The sequence below is a fragment of the Gossypium hirsutum genome, chromosome A08 (assembly GCF_007990345.1).
Source record: "Gossypium hirsutum isolate 1008001.06 chromosome A08, Gossypium_hirsutum_v2.1, whole genome shotgun sequence".
In the NCBI taxonomy this organism is placed as follows: domain Eukaryota; kingdom Viridiplantae; phylum Streptophyta; class Magnoliopsida; order Malvales; family Malvaceae; genus Gossypium; species Gossypium hirsutum.
The window spans coordinates 94114393-94130692 of NC_053431.1; the positions used below are offsets into that span (position 1 = coordinate 94114393).

Below are 16300 nucleotides of genomic sequence, written 5' to 3' on the forward strand. Positions count from 1 at the left end.
TGCGTATAATTGCACGAGATTAAAGTTAAATATCAAATTACACATTGAATCAAAATTAATGTATAATTTTATTATTTATCCCTTGTATTTATTATTAGTTTAAAATATTAGTATGATATGTTCACCATAAAGGATGAAATGGTACATCTAAACGTATTGATACCGATATATACCGGTAGCAGTAAAAAATGATAGAATCATTAACTACTTATTTATAACAACAATAATACCAATTAAGAGTAAGATAAATTAGGTGGACTTCCAAGTTGATTCGTGGTTTGTCCTTATTCTCAAGGGCTGAGAGAAAAAATCCGATCAAAGTTTATACAACAATAATACCAATTAAGAGTAAGATAAATTAGGTGGACTTCCAAGTTGATTCGTGGTTTGTCGTTACTCTCAAGGGCTGAGAGAAAAAATCCGATCAAAGTGAAAGTTGGTCTGAACGGAGATATTTGAACGGTTTATGGAATGCAAATTCAAACACCACTATTACTTGAAATTGAACCAAATTCTATTTTTTATTTAATATAATTAATTCTAATTTTGTATGATATAAAAACAAATATTTTATATTTAAAATAGAAAAAATAATTTAAAAAATCTTAAAAAGTTATTATTTTTTAAAATATTTATATAAAAAATTTTAAAATTTTATCAAATAATATTTAAAAATCATAAAACAAAGTTCATTTATTAAAAAAATTTAAAAAATAAAAATAAAATTAATATAAAAAACCGAAATCCAAATCAAACGGAATAAATTATAAGGAAGGATTTCGACTAACCTAACTAATATCGCCCCTATTATTGGTGATCTAAAATTTCAGATTTGAAACAATTTACATACACTGAACATGACCAACGTGAACAAACGGAAAATTTGTTTCCAGAAGTAGAAATAAAGGAAAGCATGTAATTAATGCCCCTAGGATTCTTTCACATTGGACATTCTAGAATAACGGAAAGGTCCATCCTTTTCACTATATATGTACACACTCATGTAGGTGTATATAATATAGCTTCTTCGTGAGCAGAAACCCACAAAATATTTCTCATCTTCTGAAGCTCTCGAACAAGTTACGGTCCTCAAAACGATTATGGCAGCCATGAAAGTTCATGGATACCCTTTGTCAACAGCTACTCAAAGGGTCCTTGCTTGCCTTTACGAAAAAGATGTTGAGTTTCAGTTTGTTAACGTAGACATGATCGCTGGAGAGCATAAATCCCCAAACTTCCTTCCCCTCAACGTATGTATCCAAATCTATTTTAGCTTTTTAAAAGAACAAAAAAAATATTACAAGACGGGGTTTAACTTCTGTCTTTATTTTTTGGGTGTTTGCCTAAAAAACCCATTTATGAGAAAACTGGAATCTAACATTTCTGGATATGGTGATGCAGCCATTTGGTCAAGTTCCAGCCTTTGAAGAAGGGGACTTGAAGCTCTTTGGTAAAGTTTTTCCTTTTTATAACAGCGAAAACCCTTAAAATCGTTGGTTTCTTCGACTATTTTTAGCTAACCCCCTTTTGAACATTTTGTCACATACAGAATCAAGGGCAACCACCCACTATATCGCCCATGAATACGCCGATAAAGAGACCCAACTCTTGTTGCCGGGTTCTAACAAGACTATGGCAGTCTTTCAATTGTGGAAGGAAGTTGAAGCTCATCAGTTCGACCCTCCATCGACGAAGCTAGTCTTTGAGCTGCGTTACAAGCCCCATTTTGGGATGACCACCGACGCGGCGGTTGTGGAAGAATACGAAGATAAGCTTGCCAAAGTTTTAGATGTGTACGAGGCTCGTTTGGCTGAGTCCAAGTACTTGGCTTGTGACCACTTCACCTTGGCCGATCTGCATCACCTCCCTACTGTTCAGTACTTGTTGGGGAGCTCGGCCAAGAAGATGTTTGATTCGCGGCCACATGTGAGCGCTTGGGTGGCTGATATCACTGCAAGGCCAGCTTGGAGCAAGGTCATGGGTATGCTGAAACAGTAAACACTTGGGGTACAACAATTAGTATTGAATGAATAACGGCAGGGGTATAAACGTTTGCAGTTTGGTTTCAATGTTGTGTGTCTCTCGTTTGTTGAAATTACAAGTCTGTTGTCCTAATCATTGTGTCTCGAATCATTACCAAAAGAGATCAAAATCAAGGACTTGGGGATGCAATATAAGAAGCTATTTTGTATTGAATGGATAATGTTGGGTTTCAATGTCTGTGTCTCTGATTTGATGACTTTATGTTACATGATTTGAACCGTAATCCAAATCATATCTTTTTTGTAAAGAAAAAATCTTATCCTTTTTTAAATGATTATTATTGGGTTAGTGTAAATTTTAGTCACTAAATTTGATGATTGGTACTTTTTTATATACATTAACTTAACAATCGTTAATCAAATTGGATTTTCTTTTTGGGTCTTCGATCAACTTCATCATTTTTTTTATCGTAATGCGGTAACCTCTTAGGATAAGTAACAAGAAAATAAAAAATGTAAATATTCGAGAATTTTTTAAAAAATTATCAGAAAAATCTAAAAAATTCAGAAAAAAATGTAAAAATATCTGAATTTTTTTCTTAAAAAAAACTTATTATATATTTTTATAATTTAAAAATGAAAATTACTAAAAATTCACGTTTAAAATTAATAAGATAAAGATATCATCAAATTTTAGACAATTAATTTAATAAAGTCAGCATAATTATTTTATTAGATATAAGTACAAAAGTTAACTATGTTATTAAAAAAAAACCTATAACTTAATTTTTTTGAACAATTTTATTATAGGTTCCAATTATATTTACTTTTTTGACACAATGTCTAAAGCTACCCATAATCCTTTCCCAAGCTATAAATCATAAAATAATGTTCTTCAGTGTACTTGAACCTATGTCCTCTTGTATTGGCAACAATACTTATACCAATTGAGTACCTATAAACTTACTTAGATAAAGATTAAAAAAGTATCAACTTAAGCTTTATTTTATAAACTATAGAAAAAATTAAGTTAATTGTAAATTAATATTTTCAATAATTTAATATTTTTACATACACTTGATAATATAAAATAAAACAATTCATTGTAAATTATTCTATAAAAAAGTGCAGAAAATGATAAGTGGATGAAAGTTACATATCACTTAATGGAGAAAATTTTTAATTTATTTTATTTTGAGTGCTGTTTGATAAACTGAAAAAAATAATGGTTGAAAATTTAAGTTATAATTTTTTTTTTGATATATTATTTAAAATTTATTATGAAATATAATTAGATTATTTGATAAATATAGATTTTAATTATAAAAAATATATTTTATATTTAATCCTTAATTTTTAAACATTTAAAATTATTCTAAACAAAAAATCAAAATTTAAATATAAAGCTTTTATAGGATAATATAATATTAAAATAAATAAAATAAAATTGAATTAATTGAAATATTTTCTATTAAGTAGTAAGTATCTCTTGTCTACTTGCTATTTTTCATACTTTTTTGTAGAAAAAATTCTATCAGATTGTTTTAATTTTGAATTATCGAACCTGTGTAAAAAAATTTAAATCATTAAAAATAATAATTTTTTTCAATAGTTTATCGAAAAGGCCTAAATTTATTTATTTTTCATTATATTATCCCATAAATACTTTGTATTTAAAAATAAGATTTTGTTTAAAATAAGGTGAAATGTATAAAAATTAAGGATAAAATATTAAGTAAAATTTATCATAATTTAAAATTTTTGTTTATCAAACAAACAAATTATATTATGTACATAATTTTAAGTAATATATTAAATAAATTTTATAACTTAATATTTAAAATTTTAATATTTATAAAATTATTATAATTAATTTAATAATAAATTTTGATTGAATTGAAAATCGTAGAAGGATCAATATTTAGTTGTATTATCATAGATGAAACTCTATACAATAGCAAAAAAATCATCAACCACCTTCACTCGTTCACACACACATAGACTTTTAATTTTAGGTATTATGATAAATTTAATTTTTAAATATTTATTTTTTATCAATTAAGCTTTATTTTTTAGTCACTTTTGCATTCAACTATTTTTTCTTTTGAAAGACGAGTCTATCACTTTATTAAGACAAACAAACCCTTATAAGAAAACAAACAGACCAAACAGAATACTAAAAGAAAAGCTCCACAATAGAGAACTCCATGATTATTTGGCAAGAACATAGATTACATCCAATCAGTTCGTAAATCTTAATTTTCAAGACTCCACATGAACTAACTATCGTTTAATATTTGACCATCATCTCTAGTTTAAATATCGTTTCTTGGAAAATTATTTAAGAGATGATCTTGAGTGTGTAACCATTGACTCAACACCCATTATGAACATGCTTTCATTTGTGTGTCATCATCGGACAATCTCTGTAAAAGTCATGCATGACTAGTTGTCCTTAAAAGGAAATCTCAATTAGTGAACCCACATGACAATGTTTACCTTGAGGTGCGGCTAGGATAGGAATCAGCTCGAAACTTTATCATGCTATCACTTAGAGACCATCAATGGAGGTCGTAGGTCTTGTTCAAGGACCTTCTCTCACTCAATATTTTAAAAAACATGTAAGGTTTTTTTATCTCAAATTTCAAGAATGATCATACAATAGTTCTAGTGGCATTCTCACCTAATCTAAATGACATGCTTCCAATATCTGCATGGCATGCTGTGGAAATTTTATAATATCCATTCATAAGAATCAATTAATCTTAAAACAAATAATTTTGATTCTACACAGTTTTTTTTAAGGGAAAAATTGAAAAAGTGAATCAAAATCGTGCACCAGGTAAGGTCCTAGGAAAGGGAGGTGAGTCAAATTTGACCGCTTAAAAACCAAGTATTTCCTAGCCAGAGCCAATCCTAAACATGCACCTTCTCATTACCACACTTCTCACAGTCATCGAATAACCTAAAGAAGTGAATAGAAAAATACAACACAATTATTTTCTCATTGCCACACTTCTTTTTTTTAATCGATCAATTGTTGATCATCTCATATATATATATATATCACAATTATAACATTACATACTATTATAAATAATTATAAAACATATATATAATGAGATAATTAATTAAAATAAAATTGACAGCCAAGGTTTCCATGGTTCTATTTCTAGAAAATAAAAGGAAATATAAAATTACATAATTTTTCACCACAAGGCATTCATCGGGTTTTCAAACCCCAACGTATCTTTTACTCGTTATAGACTTCTTTTGAAAAAATTATATTTAAGTCCAACATTTGTTTCTGACTCACAAGAATTCTATGATTTTTTTTTAAAAATAGCTCTACATGGAGATGATAGTCCACAGTCTATTTTCTAAGAGCCACAACCTTGGCAAAAAACAATTATATAACAAATATATAATATCACATCCATTCTCATATATAACTCAAAACATGCATAAGATCTAAAGAATACCACTTTCTATGTAATCAAATCATTCAAGAAGAAGATAAATTTATTTTGATCATCTATTTATACTTATACATAGAAGACAACCTAGGTCATGATACCAATAGTTAGAAAAACGGGTTTTGGAAAACATAGCTAAAAATAAATTTAGGAAAAAACCAAAATTTTAATTTTTTTCCAAAAAAGATCTCGGTTGTGATATCTAAAGTAATAAATACTTAATCAAAATTGTACCTTTTCGATTCACATAGGATGATGACTTCAACCGAGTAGTCTTCTCCGCTATCCTCAAGCTCACATCTACCGAGTGTGAGCTCGCTTCGAATAAAAAAATTCACAAAAATTACCAGTGCGGTAATTTTACAATTTCTCTAAACTTTTGGGTCAAGTTAAATTAGAAAAATATCTCTAAAAATTTTCTGGAATAATATCTTTAGAGAATTTTCTCTCTACAACTTTCTTTTGAATTCAAGTGTGTGTAAATAATGACACAAGGCTCTCTTTTATAGGGAGAGTTTAGAGAGTTCAACTATAATTAATCTTAACCACTTTAATATTAAATTAATATAATATTTTTCTTGATAAATATTATATTAATTTAATATTAAATCTTATTAAAATAATAGAATGTTTATCTATAAGATAAATATTAAATTAAATTTAATATTAAGATAATCACTTTAATATTAAATTAATAAAATACTATTAAGATAAGTATTAAATTAAATTCACTATTAAATTATTAAATTAATATCATTTTTGGAATAATTAATCTGAAATCAATTTCTCTGGTAGAGTCCCACTAAGAGTGTAACTCTTCCACTGCTCAACCACCAACGACCAACCATCACCGGCCACTAGGACGCCGCTGTCACAGCCACCAGTACCGCAGTGTCTGGTGATGCAAGTGCGACACCCTTACAGCACCCCAAGTCAGTTCGGCTACTGCTGGTTCGGACTAGGTCAAGGACGACCCGACCAGTCTAGTCTAGCCATCAGTTGGATCGTAGGGCCCGTTTTACATACCGAGTGAATAATAAAAAGCAACAGGGGAGCAAAAGGTTGACAAAATCCCCACAGAGAAAGACATCCAGCAAATAAAGCTAAGGTGGTTTTACTAGACGATGCTCCTCAGTGGCAACTATAACGACCAGATCTCGGGCTTTCTCCATCCAAAAGTGGTCTTCGCCTTGCAGTAATCCATCATGAGCCATTGCATGTGCGACCCTATTTTCGGATCAACCAATATACTGGAAACGACAAACCCTAAAGGCCTTAGAAAGCTCATTGGCTTCCCAGGTAAATGCATTGATCTCCGAAAAATCCTCAGCAGTATAAATAATTTTACTGATCACTGATCTGGTGATACAGATGATATAGGTGAATGCGAAAGACGATTGTAAAGTTTGTTCAGGTTGTGGATTTGACTTAGGGCTCTAGACGTTTAGAAAGAAACTTGGATTTTGACACAACTTGAAACACAATCAAATCTAAGCTAGATAAAACAATTAAAATAAATAACTAAGATAATTAAAAAGAATAATAAATCTATGATTAGAACAATAAGGAAGAAAATAAAGGAGATACTGAAATTATAGAACGTGGCATGTAGAAGTCCTAAGAAGCCTTGGAAACACGAAGAATTCACAACCCCCTTCAAGTGACTCTAATTTTTCCTCCAAGTTAGAAAACTTGGCAAGAAAAAGTTAGAAGATGATCCCCACAATCTGAAAAAGATTGTTAAAACTCTTCTAAAAGAAATTTAAGAGAAATTCTTGAAAAGAAAAACTCAAAGAGAATTTATTAACTCAAAAGAGAAGTTGAATAATAAAGAATTGAATGATTTTTGTACAATTTAAAGGCCTATATATAGGCCAACTAAATAAATTTAAATAAAACTTTTAAGTATATTAGAACTCTAACTAATCTAAATAAGAAGTAGTTTTAAACTAAACTTTCTTCCTAAATAACTTAAACTACTTCATAATTGTTAAAAATTTAGACTAATAAAATAATAAAATAATAAGAGATGATAAATACAATATTGGGCTCATTTATAATAAAAATTAAACCTAAAACTCGAACCCAATATTATCTAAACTCGAATTAAAAGCCTGAAACTCGTAATTTCCATGATAGTCCCATCTATAAATCTTGCTCATGCAGACTTCACTAAAATGATCATAACTTGAGCTCCCGAACTAGAAATTGAGTGATTCAAAGTGTGTTTTAAAACTAATAGATAGATGTTCGAACGCCATGAAGGCATCTCAACCTAGAAATGCCTGGACCCATCCAAAAAGTTGCTGGAAATTTTCTAATTTCCCAAGCTTGAAAATTGGCAGCTTCAGTGAATGAAATTTAATAAATTTCACCCCATTCGTGCATGTATCATTCTCCCTTTCCTCGAAAAGATTCGTCCTTAAATCTTGTTTTTGATCGGATCCTAATTTGATTTGTTTGGCCTCTGACATTGCTGTTAGTCCTTAAGGTAGTGTGAACCCATGATATCCATGGGTCTAAAATCGGGCCTTGAGACTCACATCGCTGGAGTCCCCCTCTAAAATCATCGATAGGAAATCCATTTCGAGGGCAAACCGTAGTTCAGGGATCATTGCTAGTGCTTCGGTGGTAAACACCGACTACACCGAGCTTATAAATCTACTAAATGCTCCCAAAATTTGACCATATATGTCACGAATAATAAGCTTTGAGCATGCCTTCCTTTCTGCAAGGACAAAGCCAACATCCACATTCACTTTAACAACAGTCGATGGTGGAAGGGACCACTTGACGTTTGCACTCTGGTTCGAACAAAGAGCACCAGAAGTCAAAGCAGCAAGCTCCTGCAATAGCTACGTATGAAGACTACTAACTCCCCACCCCCTGGTTTGTACCTACATGCACTAACTTATTACGGGCATACCAAATAGCCCACAATGTAATTGTTATTTCCGATCACTGTGTGTTAGGCTGGCATACTGCAAAATTGCCTACACGTCTTTCTCATAAGCACAAAAATGAAAGACGTGATTCACATCCTCCACCACTAACTGGCACCAAGGACACTGGAGATCGTACGCAATTCTTTGCCATATAAACATGACTTGAGTCTTGTTTAGTATAGCTTAAAAAATCACTTTTAGCTTGAACAATACTTTTGGAAGAAAAACTATCAAACAAGTTGTTTTTGGCTAAAATTTTTTACGTTTTAAATTTTAAAAAGTATTTATGAAAAGGAGAAGCTAAACTTTTAGCTTTTTCTCTACAAAAAGCACTTTGGGTGCTTAATTACTTTTTCACCTCTTGAACAACATGATACTTTTCCTTTTTTTCTTGGTGCTTAATTACAAATGTGTTAAAATCATTAATTAAAAATAAAAAATATTTTTTAAAAATAACACAAATGTGTTAATATCTAATTACAAATATATACTGGTTATATTTAATTATTTAAAATATAATTTATCTATTTTAATTAAATTTTATAAATAATTAATATTTATTACTTTAAAATATTTAAAAATTATATTTATCAAAAAATCAAATTATATTATGTACATAATTTTAAGTAATATATTAAACAAATTTTATAACTTAAATGTAATATTTAAAATTTTAATATTTATAAACTTATTATAATTAATTTAATAATAAATTTTGATTGAATTAAAAAATCGTAGAAAGCTCAATATTTAATTGTATTATCATAGATGAAACTCTATACAATAGCAAAAAAATCTTCAACCACCTTCACTCGTTCACACACACATAGATTTTTAATTTTAGGTATTACGATAAATTTAAATTTTAAATGTTTATTTCTTTTTATCAATTAAGCTTTATTTTTTAGTAATTTTGCATTCAACTTTTTTTTTTGAAAGAAGAGCCTGCCACTTTATTAAGACAAACAGACCCTTAAAAAAAACAAACAGACCCCTAAAAGAAAATAAACAGACCAAACAAAATAAAAAAAGAAAAGCTCCACAATGGAGAACTCCATGATTAACTAGCAAGAATATGGATTACATCCAAGCAGTTTTTAATTCTCAAGGTTCCACACGAACTAACTATCGTTTAACGTTTGGCCATCATCTCTAGCTTAAATATCGTTTCTTAGGAAATTATTTAATAAGAGATGATCTTGAGTGTGTAATCATTGAGTCAACACCCATTATGAACATGCTTTCATTTGTGAGTCATCATTGGATAATCTCTTTGAAAGTCATGCATGACTAGTTGTCCTTAAAAGGAAATCTCATCTAGTAAAACCATGTAACAATGTTTACCTTGAGGTGTGACCAGGGTAGGAACTGGCTCGAAACTTTATCACGCTATAGGTCTTGTTCAAGGACCTTCTCCCACTCAATAATTTAAAAACATGCAAGATTTTTTTATCTCAAATTTCAAGAATGATCATACAATAGTTCTAGTGGCATTCTCACTTAATCTAAATAACATGCTTCCAATATATGCATGGCATCCTATGGCAGTTTTATAATATCCATTCATAAGAATCAATCAATCTTAAAGCAAATAATTTTGATTCTCCACAGTTTTTCTTTTAATGGAAAAATCGAAGAATTGAATCAGAACCTGCACCAGGTTGGGTCTTAGGAAATGGAGGTGAATCAAATTTTCACCGCTTAAAAACCAAGTCTTTCCTAGCCAAAACCAATCCTAAACATGCACCTTCTCATTACCACACTTCTCACAACTATCGAATAACCTAAAGAAATGAATAGAACAATACAACACATGTATTTTCTCATTGCCACACTTCTTATTTTTAATCGATCAACTGTGGATCATCTCATATATATCACAATTATAACATTAGATAATATTATAAACAATTATAAAACATATATATAATGAGATAATTAATTAAAATAAAATTGTCAACCAAAGTTTCCATGGTTCTATTTTTAGAAAATAAAAGGAAATATAAAATTACATAAATTTTCTGTAACGCCCCGTACCCGAGACCGTTTCCGGAGTCGGACACGAGGTGTTAACGGACTTAATTCATTTATTTATACAGTTCATTTTAAAATTTCCAGACAAGCTGGCTAAGTGCGTCACTGTCACCTTAAAAATCATATCTCGAGCTCCAAAACTCGAAAACTAATTCTGTAAATTTTCCCTGAAACTAGACTCATATATCCATCTACAAATTTTTTTCTAGAATTTTTGGTTGAGCCAATTAGTACAATTTATTAGTTAAAGTCTCCCCTGTTTCAGGGTTCGACTACTCTGACCTTCATGCATTACAATTTAGATATCTCCCTGTACAGGGCTTCAATACATATGCCGTTTGTTTCTAATGAAACTAGACTCAAAAAGGAATCCATACATATAAAGAATGACTTCTAATTATCTCTGGTTAATTTATGGTAAATTTCCAAAGTCAGAACAGGGGATCCAGTCATCGCTCTGGCCCTGTTTCACGAAAACTTAAACATCTCGTAAATTAAGGCTCATATGGTCGTTTCGCTTCTTCCATATGAAAATAGACTCATCAAGGTTCGATTACATAATTCATTCATTATTTATTTACATTTCTACTATTGTTAGTGATTTTTCAAACTTACAACACTGCTGCTGTCAGCATCTATTTTAAGGCAAATTTCACCTATTTCATAGTTTCCATGATTCAATTAGTAAATTAACATACATTATTTCCAAGTATGTTCACGATTAGCCACGACGTACGTAGCACCAATAGAACCATGATTGGCCATTCCAATGGCTAGTCATTACCAAACATTTCCACGTCACTTAATAACCATACCATAAGACCATGATGTTATACTTCAAAATATACGAGCCATTTTTGCATGGCTATACAATATACATTACAAATGGGTACTCAATTAACAACAAGGGTCAGCCCTATACATGCCATTTTCAAATTGAACTAAAAGAGTACCAAAAGTGGTTTAGATAGTGTGGACGACTTCGACTTTGACACTCCCGAGTCCGATAGCTGACGAACCAAAATCTATAAAACAGAGAATCAAAGAAACGGAATAAGCATTCAATGCTTAGTAAGTTTTGAGTAATGAAATTTGTTTTGACTAAAGTATAACATTCATATGGCTAAATGAATAACTTCATATATGCACATTCTCATAATCATACTTACTTCACGCTTCAATCAATATATTCATACACAAGGTATCAAACCTAACTAAAGGCCGAAAGTTCGTTAATCAATTGAACGAATACTATTTAAAACGAATCGACTTTTCCGATGCATATACGAAACATACCTTATTGTTTGGATTTTATGAACGTATTAATTGAAATTATTACAGCAAGATCGCTCACTTCCAAACCCAAGTATCTTCAAGATTTAGCCGGATATAACAACTCACACAAATGCCTTCGGGTCTTAGCCCGGATATAATCACTAGCATAAATGCCTTCGGGACATAGCCCGGATATAGCAACTCGCACAAATGCCTTCGGATCTTAGTCCGGTTATCATCCGAATAATCATGCACATATGTCCACAAATCATAACACATCTTTATTTCGTTTTCATTACTAGAACTCAGTCACAAGGCACTTATCTACCATTACCATTTTCGGCTCAATAGCTACATACAAAGAGGATGGTTTTGATTCGCTATATAACATGATCTAATCGAATCAAAATCTAAGTTCCATTACTCGAAAACTTACCTCGGATGTTGTCGAACGATTTCAACGACTATTCGATCACCTTTTCCTTTCCTTTACCGGATTTAGTCCCCCTTTGCTCTTGAGCTTAATTCAACAAATAAATTGATTTAATCATTTTGAACATCAAAGAGAAATTTAAAGTACTTAGCCCATATATATTAGGCATTAGAGTCATATATGTATGAAATCATGAATCAAATTCAACATATTAGCCAATATTCTCCTTTAGCCGATTTTCTAAGTCAAGATAAAGCCATCAATATGCTTACTTATAGCTGAACGTACAACATCAATCTATGTATTCATTCATGTGGCCGAATATGCATGTCTATGTTGAGGCCGATTATATACTTAATACATTCTACAAATATGGCTACTTGTATTGACTAAATACCATTTTGTTTCAAGTTCAAAACTCAGCTAATACACATATATACACTAGTAATCAAATACTAACATTTGCACTTCACCTTAATAGCTAGCTTAGCAAACCTTAATTTAACATATAATTGTTCATAACACAATTAAAGCATCCTCTCCATTCCATCAATTCAAAACACATACATTACTCAATAATATTCAAAATCATATTCGGCCTTAGCACACACTTGTTAGCCGATTTTTCTCCATTTAGCAACTAATGCACATATGTGCTCATTTGTTAGACTCTACTTCACCTAACTACCATTTCTCATCCAAATAACATGAACAACAACTATTTCTTGAACATTATCTCATGACCGATTACTCATGTTACCAACAAGATCCAAAATTTGGACATGGGCTAACTAAGGGACTTAGTAACTAGCTTAATACATTCAACAATTTCAAAAGCTACCATGAATTACATACCTTATTCAAGACTAGAAGGAGTGGCCGAATATTTGCTTCCCCTTCCGCTTTCTTCTTAGCATTTTCGGCCAAGGATGTTAAAAGATGAACACTTTTTTTTTCTTTTCTTTGTTTTATTCACTTAATTAGTTTAACACCCTTTTTCTTTATTTTTTTTATAATTTATGCCATTAATACATTATTTTATTGTTATTACCCATCACATTTTGTTTATCCTCATTGTCATGGCCGGCCACTACTATCAAAGTGGGGAAATTGACATGCAAGTCCACCCTTTTGATTATATACACTAATAGATCCTTATAGATTAACCTATCACATTTCAAAAGTGTCACACATAAGTCCTATTAACTAAATTCACATGCAATTAACTAAATCGAAGCTTAAAACTTTCACACACTCATATTCACATATTTTAGACAATAAATATTATACTCAAATACTTCGGTGACTCGGTTTAGCGGTCCCGAAACCACTTTCCGACTAGGGTCAATTTAGGGCTGTCACATTTTCACCACAAGACATTTCTTGGGTCTTCAACCCACATCGTATCTTTTACTCATCATGGACTTCTTTTAAAAAATTACAATTAAGTCCAATATTTGTTTCCGACTCAAAAGAATTCTATGAATTTTTTTAAAAAATAACCCTACGTGGAGATGATAGTCCACAGTCCATTTCCTAATAATCCCAACCTCGACAAAAAACAATTATATAACAAATATAAAATATCGCATACATTCCCATATATAACTCAAAACATGCATAAGATCTAAAGAATGCCACTTTCTATGTAATCAAATCATTCAAAAAGAACAGAAGTTTATTTTGATCATCTGTTTATACTTATAGATAGAACACAACCTGGGTCATGATACCAATTTTTGGAAAAACGAGTTTTGGAAAACACAACGGTAAATAAATTTAGGGAAAAACTAAAATTTTAAATTTTTTTTCCAAAACAAGATCTTGGTTGTGATATCTAAAGTAATAAACATTTAATCAAAATTTTACCTTTTAGATTTGTTTAGGATGAGCGCTTCGACTGAGTAGTCTTCTCCGCTATCCTCATGCTCACATCTGCCAAGTATGGGCTTGCTTTGAATAAAAAAAATTCACAAAAATTACCAGTGCGGTAATTTTACAATTTCTCTAAACTTTTGAGTCAAGTTTTAAGTTAGAAAAATATCTCTAAAAATTTTCTGAAATAATCTCTTTAGAGAATTTTCTCTCTACAACTTTCTCTTGAATTCAAGTGTGTATAAATAATGTAACACCGCTAACCTGAATCCATCGTCGGAACAATTTTACGGAGCATTACCGAAGTTTACAAATCAAATAGACAAAAAATGTAAACATTTCATACCATATATCATTCATGTAAAAAAAATCAAAATCATACATATTGTCCCTTACACGAGCCCTCGAGGCCCAAATTACACATCAGAAATAAATCGGGACTAAACCGAAAGCTCAAAATTTTTTTGAAAACATTTAATTTTTTCAACACTGCAAGGGTCACACGACCGTGTGAACAGACCGTGTGACTCACACGGTCAAGAGACACGCCCGTGTCTAAGGTTGTGTAACTCACTAACTTGTATTCGTTTAAAAGATACAGGGGACATACAGCCATGTCACCTGGTCATGTGTCACACATGGCTGAGACACATGCCCGTGTCTCTGCCAATGTGGATGAAAATAGGCTATTTTACAAGTCATTTTTCTCACCCAACAAGGCATGTATCTACAACTATCATCATAAATGTAAACAAGCTATATTATAGCATCCAAAACAAGTAAAAATAAAGTCTTAAATATATATAATATCTTCACATACAACCATTATTCCTTCAAGTACCTCAGATGAAAAATTATAACATGGTGTTTATGTATTCAATATATTCATATGTATAACTAACTTATATGCATAATTGTGCCTAAGGTTTACCAAGCTAATTTGCATAATTTCAAACCAAATCACTTACCAACCAAAACATACCAAAACACATGTATATAAATGCACATTTAGCTAACATTTTATCTTTCACTATACAACCATAAACCAACCCACACATTAACCATATAAGGCAAATATGCACAAACCAAAATGTGCCAAAACACAAGCCAAATAAGTGACTAATATTAACAAAACTCATATAGGCCAACATTAACCAGAATACCTATATATGCCATTATAACAAAATTTAAAATATCTAAAAGTACCGATAGAACCGATGGATAGTGTGATATAACTCCAACAAAATTTCCAACCCGATCGAGCTTCCGATAATCTGAAAAGTAAAGAAGAACAACTACGTAAGCAACAAATGCTTAGTAAGTTTGTATAAACTTTAATCATATCAGTTCATTTCAAAAATAAAATTTATACATATAAAAAAAATAATCCAATATTGATACCACAATACTCATGAAATTATATTCATTAATTCATAAGGTGAATAAATTCATAGTATCACTTATACATATTATCCCTAGCTTAGTAGGATTTTATATAACTTTAACTCTTTCAAATTTCTTTATTTTCATTTGCATTTCTTTACTTACCACACTTATTCCATATGCCTGACACACAAGTCATAATCATATCATTCAACCATGCTTACAAGCTAGTGCATTTAACCAAAGCCTTTTCAAATTGATCACATGATAAGTTATTTCATAAGAAAGTGCATAATTTAAGCCTTACCACTCTTTCATGAGCACTAGCATATTTTCACTTAAATACTTACCATTTCAATGCATCATATAAATAAACATATTACAATTCAACCAATAGCTTGGCATTTGCCTAAGTACCAAGCAACAACACTGATTAGCATACTTGCACATATTACATTGATAAACTTATTTTATCAACATGTTACACTTGAGTTTATTACTCGTCACAACATATATAATTTACTTGTATCAACATATTAAAGATAATCACATATTTTCAAGTCATGATACATATCATTCTCTTGCTGTTTCTTCATAAACATATATCACTCATTTCATTATATCAATATTTCATGCACCATCATTTCCATGTATTTCAGGTATATACCGGTAATAGTTCATTTTAAACTCATGTTATCTCATATTGAAACCTTGCCCATTGAATCATTTAAATGTCGATAGGTAAACTTATTTCAGATCAATACTAAAAATAACCATAAGTCTCTCAATATTAATTTCATATGTCACTTACCAAGTCTTTCTGAATAAGAGAACAGGTTACGGATATGAGTATATTGTTTTCCTTGTGCCATAGTCCAACTATGGTCTTACACATGC

General features: G+C 30.7%; 1 protein-coding gene across 1 annotated transcript; it reads left to right on the plus strand.

Moving 5' to 3' along the window:
• Positions 1–926: 926 nt before the first annotated feature.
• LOC107926873 (glutathione S-transferase F6) lies at positions 927–2196 on the plus strand. The gene is made up of 3 exons (XM_016857815.2): positions 927–1250; positions 1402–1450; positions 1550–2196. Exons 1-3 carry the CDS (start codon positions 1101–1103, stop codon positions 1996–1998), a joined length of 648 nt encoding a protein of 215 aa, XP_016713304.2. The 5' UTR covers positions 927–1100; the 3' UTR covers positions 1999–2196.
• Positions 2197–16300: the final 14104 nt, after the last annotated feature.